General features: G+C 46.6%; 1 protein-coding gene across 2 annotated transcripts; it reads right to left on the minus strand.

Moving 5' to 3' along the window:
- Positions 1-303: 303 nt before the first annotated feature.
- Positions 304-18,829, minus strand: smad7 (SMAD family member 7). 2 transcript variants are annotated; one of them, XM_042395981.1, is made up of 5 exons: positions 18,622-18,829; positions 17,259-17,387; positions 16,198-16,251; positions 12,406-12,477; positions 304-1,194 (listed from the first exon to the last, which is right to left on the minus strand). In XM_042395981.1, the coding sequence occupies exons 1-5, from the start codon at positions 18,755-18,757 to the stop codon at positions 656-658; spliced, it is 930 nt and encodes a 309-aa protein (XP_042251915.1). In that variant the 5' UTR covers positions 18,758-18,829; the 3' UTR covers positions 304-655. The 2 variants fall into 2 exon arrangements, with proteins under 2 accessions (XP_042251915.1, XP_042251913.1); XM_042395979.1 differs by having other exon boundaries at positions 17,259-18,713.
- Between the last annotated feature and the right edge of the window lie 945 nt (positions 18,830-19,774).

Below are 19,774 nucleotides of genomic sequence, written 5' to 3' on the forward strand. Positions count from 1 at the left end.
TCTGTCACGGTCTGACTCATTGTCTTAGAGGGAAATGCTTTTACGATCTACAACATGACATCAAAGTCTTTCAGTGACACAATGTTGACTTTGGTTATAATGAAGAGACAATGTTCTTCGCCAAACCCAGACTGGGAGGGTTTTATACAACTGATATGTGGCTCCATTTAAATAATCTAATTTGGATTTCATTTTAACATCGTTTTGCACGAAGCGGCAACACCAAGACAGATAAAAAATAAAGTACTGACTGGACAGAAAGTGTTATTTGTATTTTTTTTTTTTATTTTGGCATTTCTTTGTTTTGCATTTATATTAAGCAAAGTGCATCTTATTTTCTTTTTCTCATCAACACATTGCACAATACATAAATAATGATGCATATAAAACGTCTTCATATTTACAATTAATAATATATTTATATATAACATAAAATACATTTTTCGCTTCTTATTTTATTTAATTAAATCTTAGTCATTTATTAAACAAAGTCCGTCAGAATTTTATACATTCTTCTTCTTTTAAAACTTTTTTTTCTGTTTGAACCTCTGGAACAAAAAAAAAAAAACAAGGAAAGTGGGTGTAGTCTGTTTTGTGAGGGGGTGGAGGAGGGGGGCAGAAGAGGTGAGGAGGGTGAAGAAGAGGAAGGCTGCTGCTATCGGGTGTTGAAGATGACTTCCAACCAACACGGGCAGCTACTGATGAACTGTCTGGTGTAGCACTGTCCCCAGCCTTTCACAAAGCTTATCTGGACCGTGAAGCCTGTGCGAGGCTGCTGCGTGAACTCGTGGTCGTTTGGCCTCTGCAGGCTGCCGGCCTTGTCATAGTCAAAAGCTTTGATGGAGAAACCGGGGAACACCTTGTGCACCAGCAGCGTGCGCGAGTCCGGGTTGTCCAGTGTGGCCGACTTGATGAAGATGGGGTAGCAGCTGCGGTTGTAGACCCACACTCCGTCTGGCTCACGCGTCAGCTGGATGCCGTAGCCTATCTTGGCCCGCACCATCTGCACCAGCTGGGACTTGTTGTCGGAGCAGAGCTGGCCCAGGCAGAAGCCGTTCCCTTGAGGTAGATCATAGAAGATGTCCAGAGAGGGCTCCTGGACTGAGTAGAGGCGCCCGACGCGTGTCTTCTCCTCCCAGTATGCCACCACGCACCAATGGGCCCGCTCGCCAGACTCCTGCAACGCTAGGGAATCTGAAGGAGACAGAGAAAGGAAAGAAGTCGGTTAAAACCTGCCGAAAGGTGCAACACGATGGCGCTGAAACATTGTAGGAGAAAGCACAGTTAAATACACAGATCAAGAAGTAAAGAAAAAGAAAAGAGAGGGGGAAGAGTGGAGTGCATGATGTGGAAATTTTGCTTCAATAAAACACCTCAGGCTACACCAAACTACTCAAACATTGCTACTTCTCCACAACTTCTTCCTTATGCCCGTTTTGGGAAATAGAGAATTTGCTTTATTCGAGAGCCAAAGCTAAACTGTCATCCTCAATTTCTGCCACACAGGAAAACCATGTTGGAATTCTTGGACTTCAGACAAGGGAAGCAACTCAGAGACACTGGCAGGCAAGTGTCCACACGCAGTACAATATTTGTCTAGGCATTAAATGCTTATCTTCTGTCTGGCTCGCTGTATTTTTGTAACAGCGTGGCCAACAATGCTCTGACGTCAACCAATCATCTCTCTACAGCAGCACGCTGTTAAGAGGAAATTAGAAACTATCTTTGAATTCATCATCTACAAAGATGAGGCCACGGTGACTGTAACAGCAACGTAAACACAGCATCAGCCGTCCCCCCCCCCCCCCCCCCCGTCTACGGTGAAGCACTTAGTGTTTAGCTGAGGAGCAACGCAGTCCGTTTACTCTCAAACCCTGGTGTCTGAATCGTTGACAAGCTAGGCCTCGCCGGTCTTAAGTTACCCCTGAGCGTAAAAGAAGTGTAGCATTGGCCATGCTCCAGTTTCCAACCCCCCCCCCCCCCCCCCCCCCTTTAGTCTCCCTTTAGCGTGCCTCCTGCGCCGTCCCTCTCCCCCTTCATATCTCTATTCCACAGAAATCTGGCTCCCAGCTACTCCCAGCTAGAAAAGTGGGAGCCAGTCAGGCGCAAGGGAAATAGAGGGAGACAGAGAGAGAGCGCGAGAGGAAAGAAAGAGGGGGCGGGGGTGGAAGAGAAGGAATGCTTTTCACATATTTTGACTGTTACTTTTGCAACTTTGCTTCCTCTGCTGATTTTTAAGCGTCTCCTGTGTTTTTAGGGTCATCACCTAATTGCTGCAACTTCTATCAACTATCTTTAATACTTCCTCTCTTCTGTCTGTCTCTCTCTCTTTCACACACACTCACACACACACACACAAACACTCAATGAAAGACACATTCAAGGGTTAAGAAAGCTTGAAGAGGGGAAATATATGTGAGGGAAAATATGAACAGAGCCCCCTCTCAGAGACATTTCAGTTGCCCCCCCCTCCCGTCCTTCCCATCCTACTCCCCCCCCTCCTCCCCGCTCCCCTCCTTCCTCGTTTCATCTGGCGGTAGCTGTGAATGTAACCGGTAATTTGGAAGGTCCCGTCTGAGACAAACTGCAACGTTAATGCGGCAGGATCTCTGCCGGCCCGAGCGGACTCACCGCGGCCTGTCATTAGCCTTCATTAGACGCAGGGAGAAGGAGGCGGGGAGGGAGGGGGGGGGGAAGGGGCAGAAAAAGAACACTGGGAGAAGAGAGACAGAAACAGAGAGGAGGGAAGGGAAGAGGGAGGGGAGCAAAACTGAAAGCATGCGTTCCATAAAACAAGAAGAGCTGTGTTCTTTGAAGTTGGTCAGAGCCGAGCCTCGGGGAGTTTATCGTAAATCCATCCTCATGGGGTGCTGAGGGAAACTAAGTACCCAGCTATCTACCTTAGACTAAATGGAGAAAAAAAGAGCATTTATCTTTGAGATAAGAGACAGAAAGTGTCTTTTGTGTCTCAAGCTGATGTCAGACAGCGTCTCCGCTCCCGGCCCGGCTTTGCTCACGGGTCTGTTTTACATGTACGTACAGGAACAGCCGGGGTTGATAAGGAGAAGGACGCGTTCGGCTTTCTTAACAGCTGACAGAGGGCCTGCTGGTGGAGCTCACCTGTGGGGCCCTGTGTGTGTGTGTGTATGTGTGTTTGTTATTGCTGAGAGAAACAGGGCCTGGCGTCAGAGGTCATTAGAGTGGCTGCCTGTCTGAGCCTGTCATTGCAGCCTGAAAACACCCTGCTATTCAGGACTACACTAAACTGCCCCGCTTCCCCTCCCTCGCCTCTCGTCTCCTCTCTGAAACTCAAGACTGGTAGCAAGTGAGAGAAAAGAGAGGGAGGGGATAAAAGCAAACAGTTGAAGAGAGACAGAGAGGGGGAAATATGATGGCAAATAAACAACAGAGAGGGTCAGCTAGTAAAGAGGCAGTGTAAGAAGTATTCAGATCCTTTTCTTACGTAAAAAAGTGCAATACAACAATGTAAAACACCACATTTCAAGTTCTGTCTTGCCAGAGACAGATCAAAAGCCGTGATATCCTGACTTTCGGTCCCTAGTATGGGTCAAGCTTTGAAAAACTGAATCCTACACTTCCCACAATGCAACTCGATAGCCTCTTTTGTTCCCTTCTTTCCCTCCCTGACTAGCAACGTCTTTCAAACTCCATGCCTCCAGGCTTTCTGTTATACATTTTCAATTAAACACCACACTGAAATAAGCCTGATGACATCACTATGGCATCATAAGGGGGTTGTTTTCTTCCTCCAAGAGCCACAGAAGAGATTATACAAAGTGTTTCAGGAAGGTGGAATGCCCCTTTAATATGTCAACAGCATTTTTAATGTAGCCGGTTGAGCTGCAGCTACTTTATAAACTGTCGAGTAGTTTTATCTATAACAGTGTATCATATTTTAAAAGTTGATCATGTGATTCATATGTTAAGTCTGTAGCTATAGCTGTGAAACAATCATTGAGGAGTAAAAAGTACTAAATTTGGCTCTGAAATGTAACATGAAGTCAAAAAAAAGTGAAGTTCAAGTGCCTAAGAATTGTTCTCAAGTACTTCCAGCAGTGTGACAGCAGCTAAACCGAATTCTTCCCATTTCTCAGTAGTTACATAAAAAAAAAAATGACTGGAAGCAAATCTCAGAGAGACTAAAACAAATATAGCTTCTGTCCGACTCAAACGATGCTTACAAGTAAACAAAACCAAACTTTTTTCTGCTCAGTATATCAGCAGACAGAAAGCGAGACAGGCAGACTCCTCCATCTGTGGGGCGCAGCCTCGTGAAGAGTATGTTCACAGCTTGTCCTGACAGCAGATGAGCTTACGCGTCATGAGTAATGCTGCTGAACACACACACACACACACACACACACACATATATATAAACACACACACACACACACAGTAATGTGAGTGGCCCACACCTTGTTGCAAGTGCAAGGCTCATTTAACCGAATTTTAATTTTTTAACACATGGTGCAAGTATGTTTGTGTGTGTTTGCATGTGTAGACGTGTGAGGTGTCTGCCGGTCGCGCTCCTCATGTTACGGTCTGACACTATTTCAGGTACTTCTCGCATAGGTGTGCGTGTCAGACGGTGTCGTCAGAGTGTCTGCGCCGCATCCGTCTGTCCTTGGAGCGGTGTGTTTCCATCCACTCCAGCCTCTGAACACTTACAGAGCTGTCTGCAGTGCCTGTCTGTACATCTGTCTGTCTGTCTGCTCGCTGGACGTCTGCCTATCGAAGCATTAGTCCGTCTTTCTGTCTGACGCCCCATCTGCTCGCGTCTGCACTGCAGCCCTGCAGCCCGTGTGTCTCGGGCTTCTCCTCGCTGGAGATAAGCTGGCTAGCTGGCAGCCTGAGGCCATCTGTCACCCCGGCCCTTTCTACTCTGCTCTGCTCTGCTCCTGTCAGTTGTCTGCTGCAGGTCTGTCCCATTCTGGTTTGTCCCATGGGGTTCACATGTAACCCCCCCCCCCACTCAATAGCAAAAAAAAAAACTTTCAAAAAAAGCACATTTGAGAGCTACAATGTTGACTGTATTGCTGCAAGATACTGGAGCAGATTGGTGTGGAGTGCATCATGTGACCGTGGATGATGATAATAATGATAACAGGCCTTGTTAAAAGCATTTTCTGCAATGTAAGAAATTGCAAGAAGCATCTGGTGAGAGCTAATGTGGATGTTAGCCATTAGCAACCCTGTGCAAACAAAAACAGCACATTGCCACCATGTTTTCTAGGTATTTAATGGATCAGCTTATGGTCTGAGAGGAGGAGGAGGGGCTGAAACAAGCCACCATGCTCTTCAAAGACACTGTATATATCTGAGATTAAATAAAACCCCTGTGCAATGCAAAATATTTCAACCATATAGCTCAAGAGGGAAGAATTTGGCAAAGACGACACACACAGAGCCAGACCCCCTCCCCCCTCCCCCCCTCCCGTGGATTTTAATGGTCGTCGGTCTTAAAGAGTGGACGCCACGCTCTCTGAGACAATTGGACTTGGTCGAAGGGAGGAGGGGTGACGACAGACTGGGTGCTTCACTCAGGGCCACAGTCTGGAAAGGTTAATCATTACCTCTGTCTGACTCCACACACACACACACACACACACACAGACACACACACACACCAGGTTACTACTCATCTTTAGAAGTCAGCACAGTCACAGAGTAACACGCCTACACCCTCATGTGCACACACAGACACAATTTCCAACCTTCACTTCTGGACACAACACTATCAACATCAGTAAATAGTGAGGAGGCTCCTGAGAGCTGTCTCGTATCGATCACTGAGAGCTCTATATGTGTATGTGTGTGTGTGTGTGTGTGTGTGTGTGTGTGTGTTTGTGCCTCTCTCTCAGCTCAGACGTGTAATGACCCTGTCGTCATCAGACACACACAGTGGCTGACGAGAGGAATGGGGAAGACGTGGAGGAAACAGCTCGAGGGGGAAGGAAGGGCTCTTCATGGTGCCTTATTTTCTAAGTCAACACCCTCTCTCGAGCCGGGGAAAGTCTATTCCAAAGGTCAAGGGTCACACTTTAAGGCATTCCTTTTGTTCTCTCTGCCGTGCCATATATGTTCAGCCCTCTCTGTGTGTGTGCGTCTCTCTCTCTCTCTCTCTCTCTCTGTGTGTGTGCTCACAAATAAATCTTTGGTCTTGTTGATTTTTTTTCAGTTAATAAAAGTTAGAGTCTGTTGTGTTCACTTTTCTCTGCGGCAAGAAATTCAATGACTGGTGACCTATCAGAGAGAGAAAATGTCAGCGGTTCTGTGCAGTGAAGACAGAGAGGTGTCCTTGTGAGTTTAAGCAGTAGACTGTACACAGTCTGGTTTGGGGTTTTTTTTTTTTATGTACTGTTGCAAAATAAATGACTCAGTCTGCTCTTTGAATGATTGTGATTGGTAACTTGTCGTGTGGCAGAGCATGCAACCAGAAACCAAAATGTCATTAAATCAGGCTAAATGATGTGATTTATCAGTTGGACTGCTTGTGTAAAGTTTTTTTAAGCAGTTTTCATCGTCTATTAAGCAGAAAAAAGATTTATAAAATGTACTACATGGGCCTAATTTGCTTTATTACAAAGCCTCTTTGGCACGACGACTACTTTGAGGCAAAAAAGATACATTATTCAGCACTAGTAGGCAGACAAATACATGGTAGTGGGTTCAGTAGCTGATAGAGGAAGTGCCTCTTTAGGGTGGCAGCTTACGTAAGAACATTTCAAGTCCCCCCCCCTCCCGTGTTCAGGAAACCTAAATAAGCCCTGATGGCAGGAAAACCACACAGGGGAGTGGCACAGTTTCGCTATCTACAGATCTGACTCCTCGCAGAAACACAGATAGAGCGAATGAGTTGCAGACACGCCATTGCTAACATGAACCATCCGGCCACGACCGGGAGAAGATAAGGAGGAGAAATGGTGCATGTTTTCCTAATGCCTCCATCTTCAGTATCATTTTCTCTCAGTGGAAGTTTCTCGCAGTAATGATCCACATGTCTCTTTGTTGCTCAGGAGCCGTGTTAAAAAGATAAAACGCAGGAGCATCTTCTGCTTGGATGTACATCACCCTGAAACTACAGCAGGATGCTTTTTTTTCGCTGAAGGACATTTTGTTCTTCTGTAACACCTTCCTTCCTACTCCTGCTGAGTTATTATTCCAACACTTCATCATGCTGACCCTCACACACACACACACACACACACACACATACACATACACAACCATCCCCTGCAGTCCAGATTTCCCAGGGTGACAGGACAAATAAACACAAGCTAGTTGGATACAGGGTGCCAGGCAAAGCTGTAATGATGTCATCAGCTCACTTCTGCAAACACACAAGTCAAAAGATCACTCACAGGCACTGTATCTTGCAGCCATTTATACACAGACACACACACACACACACACACACGTAGACACATACCCACACCGCTACGGACAGATGGACAGACAAGCCAAACAATCGCCCACATTGTTGTGGCGCTAAAACACCGTGGGAACAAAGTGGTACAGACACCACAAACAGATAGGAAGATAACCAGCAGAGCCAGTTGTGTGTGGTATGAGCATTTGCTGTGTTGTTACTCTGTTGTTAATAATTATATACCTCTGTATGTCTGTGAGTGTGTGTGTGTGTGTGTGTGTGTGTGTGTGTGTGTGTGTGTGGTTATGCTAGCACTGTGGTCTGTGATAGAAACGTGGCTACTGACAGGGTCTGTTGCTGAGATAAAAAGAAACACACACGCACCCCTCCAGTTTGAGTACACAAAAGACAAACTGACTACATGAATGAGCAGGCTGGAGGGTGGAGACAGGAGCGCTGTGTGTCACACAAGAAATCTGACACACACACACACACACACACGTTTACAGGAATGTGTCTCCACTTATTTCCATTTCCGTCTTTATCCCGCTAAAGGGGGTTTTCTCTCCCTCCTTTCCTCCTTCTCCTTCACACACACACACACACACACTCTGTCTCTTTTTCATATCTTCCTACATTGAGGTAATGTCAAAATCCACTTCCACAGAGTGACTGCGAACCAAAACAATGTTCATCTTGTTCTGGGCTTCCCTCCAGCTCTGGCTCGTAGCCAAATCTGCATAGCCCACCTTTCAATCAGCTGGCGATGCTAAGGTAGGCTGATGCTTTCAACTGTGAACGCTATCTTGACTGTACGCTGAGAACAACAGAGCATAATGCATCTGAAAAATCTTCAGCAAAAAAAACAAAACAACAAAAAACAACAAAACATGCAAGCTAGGCACGCTTTCCGTTATCCTCTCCTCTCTCCTTTTTTTTTCCTCCCCTGTCTCTCTCCATCCTCCAGTGTCTCTGTGCTGTTTTTTCAATTTGTGCAGCATAATGACACAGGGTGGGGAACAGAGGACAGCCAAAACCAAAATTAAGTCCCTTGCCAAGAGGCGGCTTGGCTGCCGCGCAAGGAGAGGAAGTGGGGAGTAATGAGAGATCCTGGCCCGGCACGGAGCGGCCCGGCTCTGCTCTGCTCGACTCGCTGGCTAACACACAGCCTCCAAATTACAGAGAACAGAGCAGAGCTGCCAGCCATCTCTCCCTCCACCCAAAGCCGCCATCTTCTCTCCCTCTTCATTCCTTCCTCTTACTGTTCAAGCAAGGGAAGAGAAAAAAAAAAACAAAAGGAAAATCCAGATTGGACCAAAACAGAGACAGTTTTATGGTGAAGAAAATGTTTATGTAGCAAGTTACATGACTGTAAAAAAAAGGCTTGCTATACATTTCTATCTTTGCAGAAGTGAAATCATTTCTCTCTCTCTTTTTTTTTTTTTTTTTTTTTTTACTCCCTCCTTCTTTCTGGTTGGTGCACTGTTTGTTTTTTCGTCAAGAAGAGGCCTCGGCTGCCTCCCTGTCCGCTTGCCTTTTCCTCAAAGACATGAGGTCATATCCTGCGCAGCCCTTTCCTTTCCCTGCTAACCCAAACAAGGCAGGAATGCCGAATGGGAGAGGAGGGAGACTGAGGGTGCTCTGTTTCTGAGTTAAAGCTGACTGATTGCTGGAAGTTGGTTTCCAAAAAAAAAAAAAAAAAAAAATCTAAGATAGTGTCTTGGGTATAACACTGGGTTAAAAAACTATTAACTAACACACAGCGGCTTTTTCTCTCACTTGGCTTGCACCAAAAATGGGCCGTTTCTTCGGGGCCTTCCATATGACAGCAGAACTAGTTTGATTTAATGAGCCGAGGTGCCAAGACTAAATTTAATCTCTGTCAGAGCCCCTGATGAAGGTTATACCTCCAGCCGATTCACCGGATGACTAATTGACTGACTGAAGGGCTGGCCGTCTGTCTGTCGAGCGAGGTGACTGGCTGGTGGTATAAGAATACAACTCAGCCTAAATTTAACCTGCAGTGGGAGGAAGCGCCTGTGTGACAGTCGGCCGTGCGCCAGGGCTCGCACCAGGTCATTCTATCTGCCTGCCTGTGTGTACGTGTTCGTGTGTGTGTGTGAAAGTGCGCGTGTGTGCGTACATGTCACCGCAGCCCGACTGGATCCTCTTACACACAGGCACTCCGGGTCAGTCCCCGATGGCACCAGCAGGCATGCCACCGACACATACACACCAATGCTACACATCCAATAAGAGCTTGGCACGAACACAAGTCTCTAACTCGCCTCTAAAACACAGTAAACATATTTATGTGCACACTAGGTGCTGGGTATTGATCCTCTTTGGACTGACCGAAATGCATCAAGCACAGAAAACTGGCATTGAATGACTGCTCAGCCTCATAATCCTGTTTACTTATTCTTTGATCAAATAGCTCCAGGCTCAATTCAAAAAAAAATTTTTAAGCAAAGTTCTTTTACACACGTCCACATTTTGTACCACAGCCAGGACCTCTGTCTCCTCAAGCTTGCAGAAGTCTTAGAGTCAGATATTTAAAACGCAACTGAACTTTTTCCAAGCCTTTGTGAGCAGACAGACAGTTTGGCTACGTAGGTGCCACCTGAGCCGCTCATAAACAAAACTAAAAGCCATATCTAGTCTCTAACAAGTTTAAATATTACTTAACAGTGAACAGATTCTTAACTAACAATCCAGCGCCCTCTTAACCCTGACCCAATCTCTATTTCCAAATCTCCCTCTTGATCTCTCTCCTCAGTTCCTGGGTCAACCTAAAACCTCCCCCCCCACCCCCCCCCCCCCCACTCCCCCGGAGCTAAGCTCTCACCCCAGCTCAAACCAAGATCAGCACCCCAACACCCAGCTCCAGGCCTCCAGCCATCGACCCCCCTCTCCTCTCCTCTCCTCTCCTCTCTGCTCTCTGCTCTCTGCTCTGTTCCAAGCTGATGACGTGAGCCAGCAAGAGGAGCTTTGGAGCTGGTAGCCTGGCAGGCAGCCTAGTTTGCATTTGCGCTTGTCGCTGTCGCAGCTCGCTTAACTCCTTCCAGCCTGGATAGTCTTGACTCTTTCCAAGATGGAAAAACAGGGAGAGTAAAAAAAAAAAAAAAAAAGGGAAGATGAGGAGCGGAGGATGTTATCTTTAACCTCATCTCATCGGCTCTGTCTGATCTGTGTTTTCAGATTCATGAGGATTCTTGGGGGGGTGATCTTCCTGCTTTTCTTACTAAGATATAACTCCATAGCATGGGCTACAGCCTCCTCACCCATCCACACACTACATTCTTTTAAGTCGACAAGCTCTTAATTATTCTACTACAATGCAAAAAAAAAAGTATAGTACAACTGCTGACTTCAAGTCTTTGCCACCCTCTTCTCCCTTCCTCCTTCCTCTCTGTAAATATGTCTGGAAAAGAACATAAAAAGGGCAGAGTGAGTGAATTAGAAGGTCAGCAGCGGGCCTCTGGGAGAGCCATGTTTCTTTTGTCAGGGCCCCAGAGGGAAGGAGGGAGGCAGAGTGTGTGAGGCGGAGGGGGGGGGGGGGGGGGGGGGGGGAGAAAAGGAGGAATGGAGCAGCCTTTTTTTTTTTTTCCCTCGGCTTACCAGGGAAATCATGAGGGCAGAGCGCTTCGGCCATCCCGCCCCGGCCTTTCTACCTCGCTCTTACTGAGGAGGCCCATTCACTGAGCGCTGGCCGCCGCTGCCATGTCATCCTCGCCAGGAAGGAAAACAAGGGAGGAGGAGGAGGAGGAGGAGGAGGAGAAGGAGGGGTATAGTGTACGCCTTACTGAGGGAGGGAAGGAGTAAGGGAGGGAGCATGGGGGCGCCTGTTAAGACTCCAGTTCTTGGGTTTCACAGTTTGAACTGGGTCTAAAATGTGTCTTTAGTTAATGCACACAGGGAGGACTTAGAGAGGAGGAGAGGAAAAGGAGAAGAGAGGAGAGGAGAGGAGAGGAGAGGAGAGAGGAGAGGAGAGAGGAGAGGAGAGGAGAGGAGGCTGATTTTTGGTTCTTTTCTTCTTGTAAGCACTGCTGCTCCAATCTCTTCCCCCATCTAAGGACACACACACACCCACACATACACACACACACACACACATACATATGCAGGCAGGCGGGCTAACCCCCCTACCACCAAACAAAGGAGGGGGGGAAATGGGCAGCGAACACCAACTGACATAAAACAGGCTTTAAAGGCCCAGTAATGAGAACCATCTGAGGCAAAGGAAAGCAGAGAACAGCACAGAGCAATCTCAAGCAGTGGAGAGCAAACTCCCTCTCTCTCTTTCTCTCTCTCTCTCTCTCTCTCTCTCTCTCTCTCTCTCTCGTGAACACCATCTTATTCTGTAGCCTGCGGACAGGGCGCTGGGTAAGGAAGGCAATGCTGCCAAAGGGGATTATGGGAGAAAAGCTGAGGAAGCCCGAAACACGTCCTGCATGAGAGATGGAAGAAAGAAAGGCGCCTGTGTCTCGCTCTTATCCACACACAGAGACCCAGAGGAGAGTTAACTGTCTACAAAGGCGTCCCCTGTACGCACAAACACACCCAAACAAACACTCGCGTGTCAGTTGAAGCCTCTCTTTTTTGCTGCTTTTTTTTTTCCCGCACGCACAGAGCATATTCTTCTCCAAACAACGGTTCGGCGTGTTTGTCTTCCATTACAACATAACACGGAAAGGGATGAGAGAGGAAGAGGAGAAGAGAGAAGCCTTGTTCAAAGAGCCAGAAGGGAGGAATTTATGTGGACGTGGGAGAAATACACCACCCTCCTTCACTGGCTTTTTTTTTTTTTTTTTTTTATTACAGAGGGGAAGCAGGGGCCCCCACAATCACCGCCTCATCACCAGTATAGAGGAGAGATAAGTGTGTGTTGGGAGGGATGCATAGAAGAAGGATAAGAAAACAGAAGAGGAAAATAATATGAGCAGCAAAGTGAAGGAACAATAGAAGAAGACATGAATGGTATAAACAGGGAATCTATTTGGAGTAATGTTTACCTGAAAGCCCCACAGGGGCTGAGTATGTCGTTCCCCCAGTATCACTGGATGAAGGTCCAGAGTCTGGAGAATCTAATGGAGAAAGAGAGAGAGTCTTTGAATTAGTACTGTGTGTGTGTGTGTGTGTGTGTTTGTGTGTGTGTGTGTGTGTCCGTTCAAGTGTGTTTGTGTGTGTGAGGGGAGAAGGCAAAGCAGCAGCTGCGAGGCCGTCAATCACTCTGGTGAAATCAATGCCTAATGAAGACGCTGACGACGAAGCTCACGCTCTCACACACACACACACACACACACACACACACACATATACACACACATACACACACACAGAAGACTTAGAGAGGAGAGTTTCTTACACCCCTGATAATCCCCCATAATCCACTGCTTCAGGAGGAACATTAGCCCTGTATCTCTGCATGGACGAGCTACTGATCTGGAAAGAGCTGTATTCTTTCTGCTAAGGGTTCGGGCTAGAGATCCCCACTCAATAACCCAGCGCAGATCAAGTATTAGAGATGATTGCAACACTTTGCATTCCGGGTTTCTTCTAAATTTGATGCCTGCCAGATAAATTGGAAAGCTGAGCCTTCGCACCAACAGCAAAGGTGTATCAGAAATGTTTCTACCTATGTGGCTGCTTTGAGTATCTTAAATTTTAGGAAGATACACCATATCCAAGCAAAAGCAACGAGGCAGACAGAGCGCAGAAATCCCTTGAAAGCTGCTCACTATAAATTTTCTTAATGGCTCTCTATCAGGCAGACAAGCAAAAAAAAAAATTGTCATTCCCTCTCCCTCTCTTTGCATTCGAATACTTAACCCCCACCAGGATTGTAATGTAGACTAGTTTCAACATGACACCTGAATGGAGCTTTAACAAAACCGCTGTGTGTGCTGAGCGGAGCAGCGCACCGCTGGGAGCGGGCTAGCTCTGCTGCAGAGCTGCTGCTGCTGCTGCTGCTGCTGCTGGTAGCTTGGTATTCACTAATGATACATTCCTTTCGCTGCACGTCAACGCCGTGCTACACCTACCATCCATTCAGCCAGAGTGTTTGCTGGTGGAGGAGGTCACCTCCATTCTTGACTGAACCGTGACACTTAAGTGACTTTTTCTGAGCCACATAAACGTACATTTCTGTCACATTCCCACTCTCAAGTCGCTAAGAAAAAAAAATCAAAAATGACGATTTAACTGAGTTTCCTCAAATTTGAGGTTTATTATAACAACTGCAGCAGATGCAAATTATTCTTGCCATACAGTGAGCCAGGGATTTAGCAGGAGGAAGCTGGTGTTTCTGCTTCCACAATCCAGCTAACAGATCGTGCCATTGGCTTCCACTTTGGCCGAGCAGTTGCTATGAAGTAATAAAAGAAGCAGCAACCAGAGCGGTTTCACTGCGGGCCCTTACACCCTGCCACCCTGCCCCCGTCCGGACGCAGCCCGTGCCCCTGTGGTCGCAGTAACGAGATGCACGGGCATAGCCCAGCCTGCCGCGCTTTCATTGGCTGCCAACAGCCTTGCCCTGGTCTCCCGGGCAACAGTTCACAGCTGACCACAGGGCTGAGGGGGCATCAGAGAGAAAGAGCTAAACAGTGTGTGATTTATATTCCCCAGAGCTGAAACAAGGTAGCGTTTTACGTCTGGGGCTGCTTTCATATTGACCGCTGCTGCTGCCGGAGCGGACAGGCACCCTGACACATATAACCCCACTTCCTGCTCGCTTAGAATCATAAAACCATCATCATAAAACCCACCGCTCTTCCGCTTCATGCAGATTTTTACAGCGTCTGATTGCCTTCTAAAAGTTAACTGTGCATATTTTCTGAATGTCATTATGATTTAACACAGCCTAATATGAAGCAAATACAGGGGATATTATAGAAAATTGGAATAGCCTGCAGTAATGGGAAGGAGTCAATGATTGACAGCTTCCCCGAGGCACTGGGGAAAAACCCCTGTCTTTCTGCATGATAAGCTCATCTGTTCTGTGTGTGTGTGTGTGTGTGTGTGTGTATGTGTGTGTACCCTGCAGCTTGCTCCATTGTCCTATTAATATATGTTGTCTTTCACTCTCCTTCCCCAATACAGAGACGCACAGACAGACAGACAAACAGAAACTCCTTTGAATGACCACAATTGCAGCTGCACTCACTGAATTCTACTAAATGAGGAAATAGTGTGGCAGGTGAGCTGGAGGCTACGGCACTTTTTTTCATTTAAATACTGAAAAAAAATACAGTTTGATGACTACAACTTTTTTTTTTAAAGTATGAAAACTCTACTCAGAGACAGACAAGCAACCTGATGATATATTCCTTTCCTTGTTCTGTTCTGTTCTCATTCCCAACATTTAATTCCCACCCCGGTCACACCAATTCAAGTTTTTTCAGTTTGCTCTGAAAGGGGAAACAGGGTGGTAACATGAGTTGTATAATCATTTCCTTTGTCTGCATCCAGCTTGCATTTCCTATTTACCTTCTTGTTTCCTTTTATCACTGGAACGTCTCCAACTGAACTCATACAAAAGACGCCAGTTCTACGACTGAGACTATGAGTCAAAAGAGGATTTCACTGTCTGTCATCGAATCTTTCGATTTTAAACATGTTCGGTCGGTCCCGCTTGCATTTGCGTGTTTTAAAAATGCTCTTCATGTACAACAACATCGCTCAAGCTCAGTAAATAAAAGTAACAAAGACAGAGAATGACAGAAAGGGGGGGCGGGGGGGGCTTTGAAGAACCACAGCTGCAGCTGCAATGACTTCCTATTGTTACCACTCACTGAAAGCCACTTTCTCCTTCTCCTGACTAACTGGCCGGCCGCTCTTCTGACTGGTCATTGTTTAACTCCGAGCCTTTCCTGCACTGACAGACAGCGAGACGGGACTAAGGACCGACTCACTCTGTTCATTTATATCTTTGTCACCCCCTAAGTGACACGAAGAGAAGTCAAAGGGGGCCTTATCTCTGTCTCTTCCGCCCCAGTCTTGCACTATTCTGGTTATAGCCTGAAATTTAACACACTTCAAATCCGACTTAATAGGCGATGACATAACCTGATGCCACTTTCCGGCGCCAGGGAATAGGATGACAACCACAGCAGTAGCATGTGGAGTCTGGCACAGGTGGAGGGAGGAAACAATTAGGCATGACCAAAGCTTTCTCTGGAAGTGCTTGAAGATACATGGATGAAAGACATTAAAATGACAAATGCTCCCTAAAAACAAACACAGACAACGATGCGGGACAGTGACACACATACACCCTCACAAGAGCGCAAACTTAATGTGTTGTTTAATTCAGATGATAAAAGCTGGCTGGCTCCAGAGACGCCGCTGCCTGTCTGTTTCGCTCTGTGCTGCGATTTACAATAGATAGATGGACACGCACACAAACAAACAACTCCCTCTCAGACGCACACACACACACACACACACACACACACTGCTCCCTGGTGACGTGCCAGTCAGTCTATAGCTGGTATCTCAACTTTGTGCTGCTTTGCCCTGGCTGCCAGCCATGCTAGAACTGCCCAGCCAGCCAGGCGTGCCACTCCACTGCTATCATAAATCACAACATAACATGGAGCTGTTTCCTACAGACACACACACACACACACAGACGCTGCAGAGGTTGTGTGTAAGACTATATGCATATGTTAGGACATACAGACAAACACATAAACAGTCATGAATACAAGATGGCCTTTTAGACGTGTGTGTGTTTGCAAAGATTGCGCTTCAGGCAATACATACATACATTACTGTATTCATAAATGCATATATTTCAAGCTCACCTGGTGGTTTAAGATAGTCCATGGGATAGCGCGAATATGGAGGAGGAGGAGACTCTGCATGGAGAGAGAGGGAGAGAGAGAGAGAGAGAGAGAGGCAGAGCATGAGAAAAAAAACAAGGGAAAGATCTAAACTTTATGATAAGAGTTGTCATTCTTCAGGGAAAAGGGTTTGTGTCTGTCAGCTCAGCCTGGAGAGGCAGGCGGTGAGGCCGGCCGGGCGGCTATTGCCTTTCATTGGCAGGCAGATAAACAGGGGGCCGCCTGGCGCCAGGAGGGCCACTATCAGCGTCTAGGACAAACTGAGATACGGGCCTCTTTTGGCCCGGGACGCCAAGCAAGCGCGCACGCACGCACGCACACACACACACACACACACTCACTCACGCACACACACACACACACACACATACACACACACAGGCCCTGGAAACTTCACCGTGGAAAGACTGTAAAGCTCTGGCTGAGTCGCTTTGCACTTTGGAAATGGCAATTGTGAAATGTTAAAAAGCCAGATAGGTTGTTTGTTTGAAAAAGCGTGGGCTTTGTTGGAGTTGATCATGTCCAGATTTATGTTGGAATAAACACATACAATTAATTTGGCGGCTTTAAAGTGTCAAAAAAAACAACATGTTAAAAGTTGGGATGTAGCCTAATTAACGGATCTCTATTAGGATATCAGCACATTTCAAAACATAATCAAGCCAGATATAATTATAGTAAAAAAATAAATACATGAAAAAAGGACCTGTGATGTCACTATTCAGATTTCATGATGCCACACTGCCGGTGGAGATAAAGACGACCACTTGGCACGCTTTTCCCACACCGGTCAGGTTTGACCTTATGGAAACTCAAGACAACTGTGCCAAGAGAGGTGATGTCAATTTGAATTAGGCTAATTAGCCCTTTAAGAGTCTGGCAATTCTTTGACATAATGACACGGTGTCTGATTTTTTTTTTTTTTTTTGGTATAAAATTGGGCCCGACCACCAGAGAATTCAATGCAATTTAGGGGGGAACTTTTGTTTAGGAGATGAGGTTATTTTAATAATCCAGCTCACCGAGTTCACAAAGCCTGCTCATGTGGTGCGGGTTGCAGCAAACGAGCTCTGGGTTGATTTTCCCGTAGGATTCACAGCAAGACAGCCTCTTCAGCTCCGAGGAATGCCTGAGGTCCGGCCACCTGAACACTTTGTAGAGCAGCATGGGGAGAGAGTAAGACTGTTGACCCACTTTCGCGTCCACTTTGCTGGGCAGGAGTAAGCAGGGGCTTCGGGCACCCCCTTTGGACTCCACCGCCTGCAACAGCACCTCTAATTGTTTCTCTTTGATTTTTTTCAGTATCGAGTGGGTCAACGCCTTCAATTCAGCCTCCGACCCGGCGTTGGACTTGGCCACCTTTGTCGCTTTGCCCATGCAGCAGCCCCCGGAGCCATGCGTCCCTCTATCCGCCTCCCCGTCGCCCTCCACGGGCGCACGGCTCCTCCAGAGTCGCCGGACGAGCCCCGATCGTTTGGTCCTAAACATGCGGGACGAAAAGAGGGTTCCCCGGCTAAAAAACGAGCATGGTGTCCGCAAATCATGAAGATTCCGGGATCCGAGTCCAGGCAATGACAAGCAGCCTGAGAAAATACGGTGGAAAAACTGGGAGCTGGATAAGCAGAGGAAATCTGTAGCATACGCCAGTCTCTGTCGCCTTCTCCTGCAGAGTATACCACCGAAAAAAGCAATCGAGGTTCACGGGACAGTCAGCTTTTCCCGTGAGGGATAAATAACCATCACCTCTGCGCGTTTAAGACTCGCCTATAATGATGAATCTAGCAGCTTATACGCGTCTATAGCGGCAGGAGAAATCTGCTACAACACAGCAGCATGTAGCCTCAATGTGTTATAATTATTCACTTGGAGATGTGCAGCCTGAGCTCGCTGAGAACTGACCCCTATAAAAACACACTCAGTGCCGATTTTCAGCTCATAAACATTGTCAAAACATCTTTACATCTATGCGCAATCGCCGTGGCACAAATTAGACAAACTGGGGCCTAATTAAGCCTAAACGCTATCACAATTATCCCATGAAAAACCGAAGCTCGCCTAGGCTATGTGTCTTCAGGAGCATTAATCCACAAAGTCCTTGATCCGACTGCACAGAGTAGGGCTCTCCACCAAGGCTTGCGGAGGCTTTCTTATCCGTTATCGTCTAAATATGCCACTCGTCTGCAGAGGATGTGGTCTGCTGGCAGCGATGAGCCTCGTCCGAAGAGCCAGGGCGCAAAACCCAGGACTGAATCTCCAACCAGAGTTGAGTTAAAAGCCGGAGAGAAAGCGAGAGGGACCCTCGGGTTACGTCCACGCACCGAGCCTCGTAACCTATTTTAGCAGCCGAATCCCTCAAAATGAAATAATCCAAGCCTCGTATCTCACCACACGAAGTTTCCGTGTCTGAGTGTGGAAGAAAGCGAGCCGACGAGTGATCTCGAGGGGGGTAAAAGGCTCTCTGTCTGTAAATGAGGCGGATGGTTTTGGTGCCCTTGCTCCGTCTCCAGTCTCCAGTGCGCATTGACGCGCCCGGTCACGTGTGTGTCTAGACACCCTGTCGCTTAAAAGAAATGTGATTGTGTTGCGCAAACAACAGATCAAGTAGAGCCCACAGCGCGCGCACGCACACACACACACACACACAGGCACAGGCACACACACGCACACACACACACACACACACACACACAGCCACACACATATACACACACACAAACGTTTGAGGAAAGTTAACATTTTCTCAGAAAAAGTTGACAAAGTGTAAAGTTGAGAACATGGCGATGAGGTTGAGAAACTGTAGCAGTTATAGTCCAAATATACAAACCCTCCATCCTAGTCATTTCTTTTAAACATATGACTTGTTAAATTAATTGTGAAACTAAATAATAGAAATCTAGTTTCAATCCTTTGTATCTTATGAAAGCTTCTGTTTCGCTCACAGGCGTTCATTTAATGAGCTTTAATGACGTTTAAATTAGGCAAAATGCCTAAAGATTTGCAGTTTTTGGCTATTTTAGAGCGAACAGTTCCTGATGCATTGGTACCTGAAGCGTTTGATCAGTGTTTTATTAGCAGTTTATTCATATTAAAGCATGCATGTGTGCTAAAAATGTGTATCAATGGAGCTGGGAATCAATCAGATAGGCTAGATATTATGACAACAGTCCAATCCAGGCATTCCCCCTTTTTTCTTCAAAATAAATCATGTTTGGTTTTGTCATGTTAATCACTCAGGACAGTTTTCCTTGATTATAATATCAGTGCTTTGTGCCCTGAGTTTTGCCTCTCAGGCGAAGCTGCGTCCCCATTAAGCTTCACTAAGCAAATTGCTTTTTAGGTTTTAGCTTTAGCTGGTTAAAGTTGGGATTTAATGGCTTTAGTTTAGGTCTTCTACTACTAGCAAGTGAACCATGGGAATATCAGTTTGAGATATAGCTGTGTGCCTAGGAGACTAAACTTAGGGCATTAAAACCCATGTATAACATGTCCGAAACACAGACAGGAGCGCGCTGCTGCCGCCCTCTGGACGTTTAGCTTC

This window comes from Thunnus maccoyii, chromosome 19 (assembly GCF_910596095.1).
Source record: "Thunnus maccoyii chromosome 19, fThuMac1.1, whole genome shotgun sequence".
NCBI lineage: Eukaryota > Metazoa > Chordata > Actinopteri > Scombriformes > Scombridae > Thunnus > Thunnus maccoyii.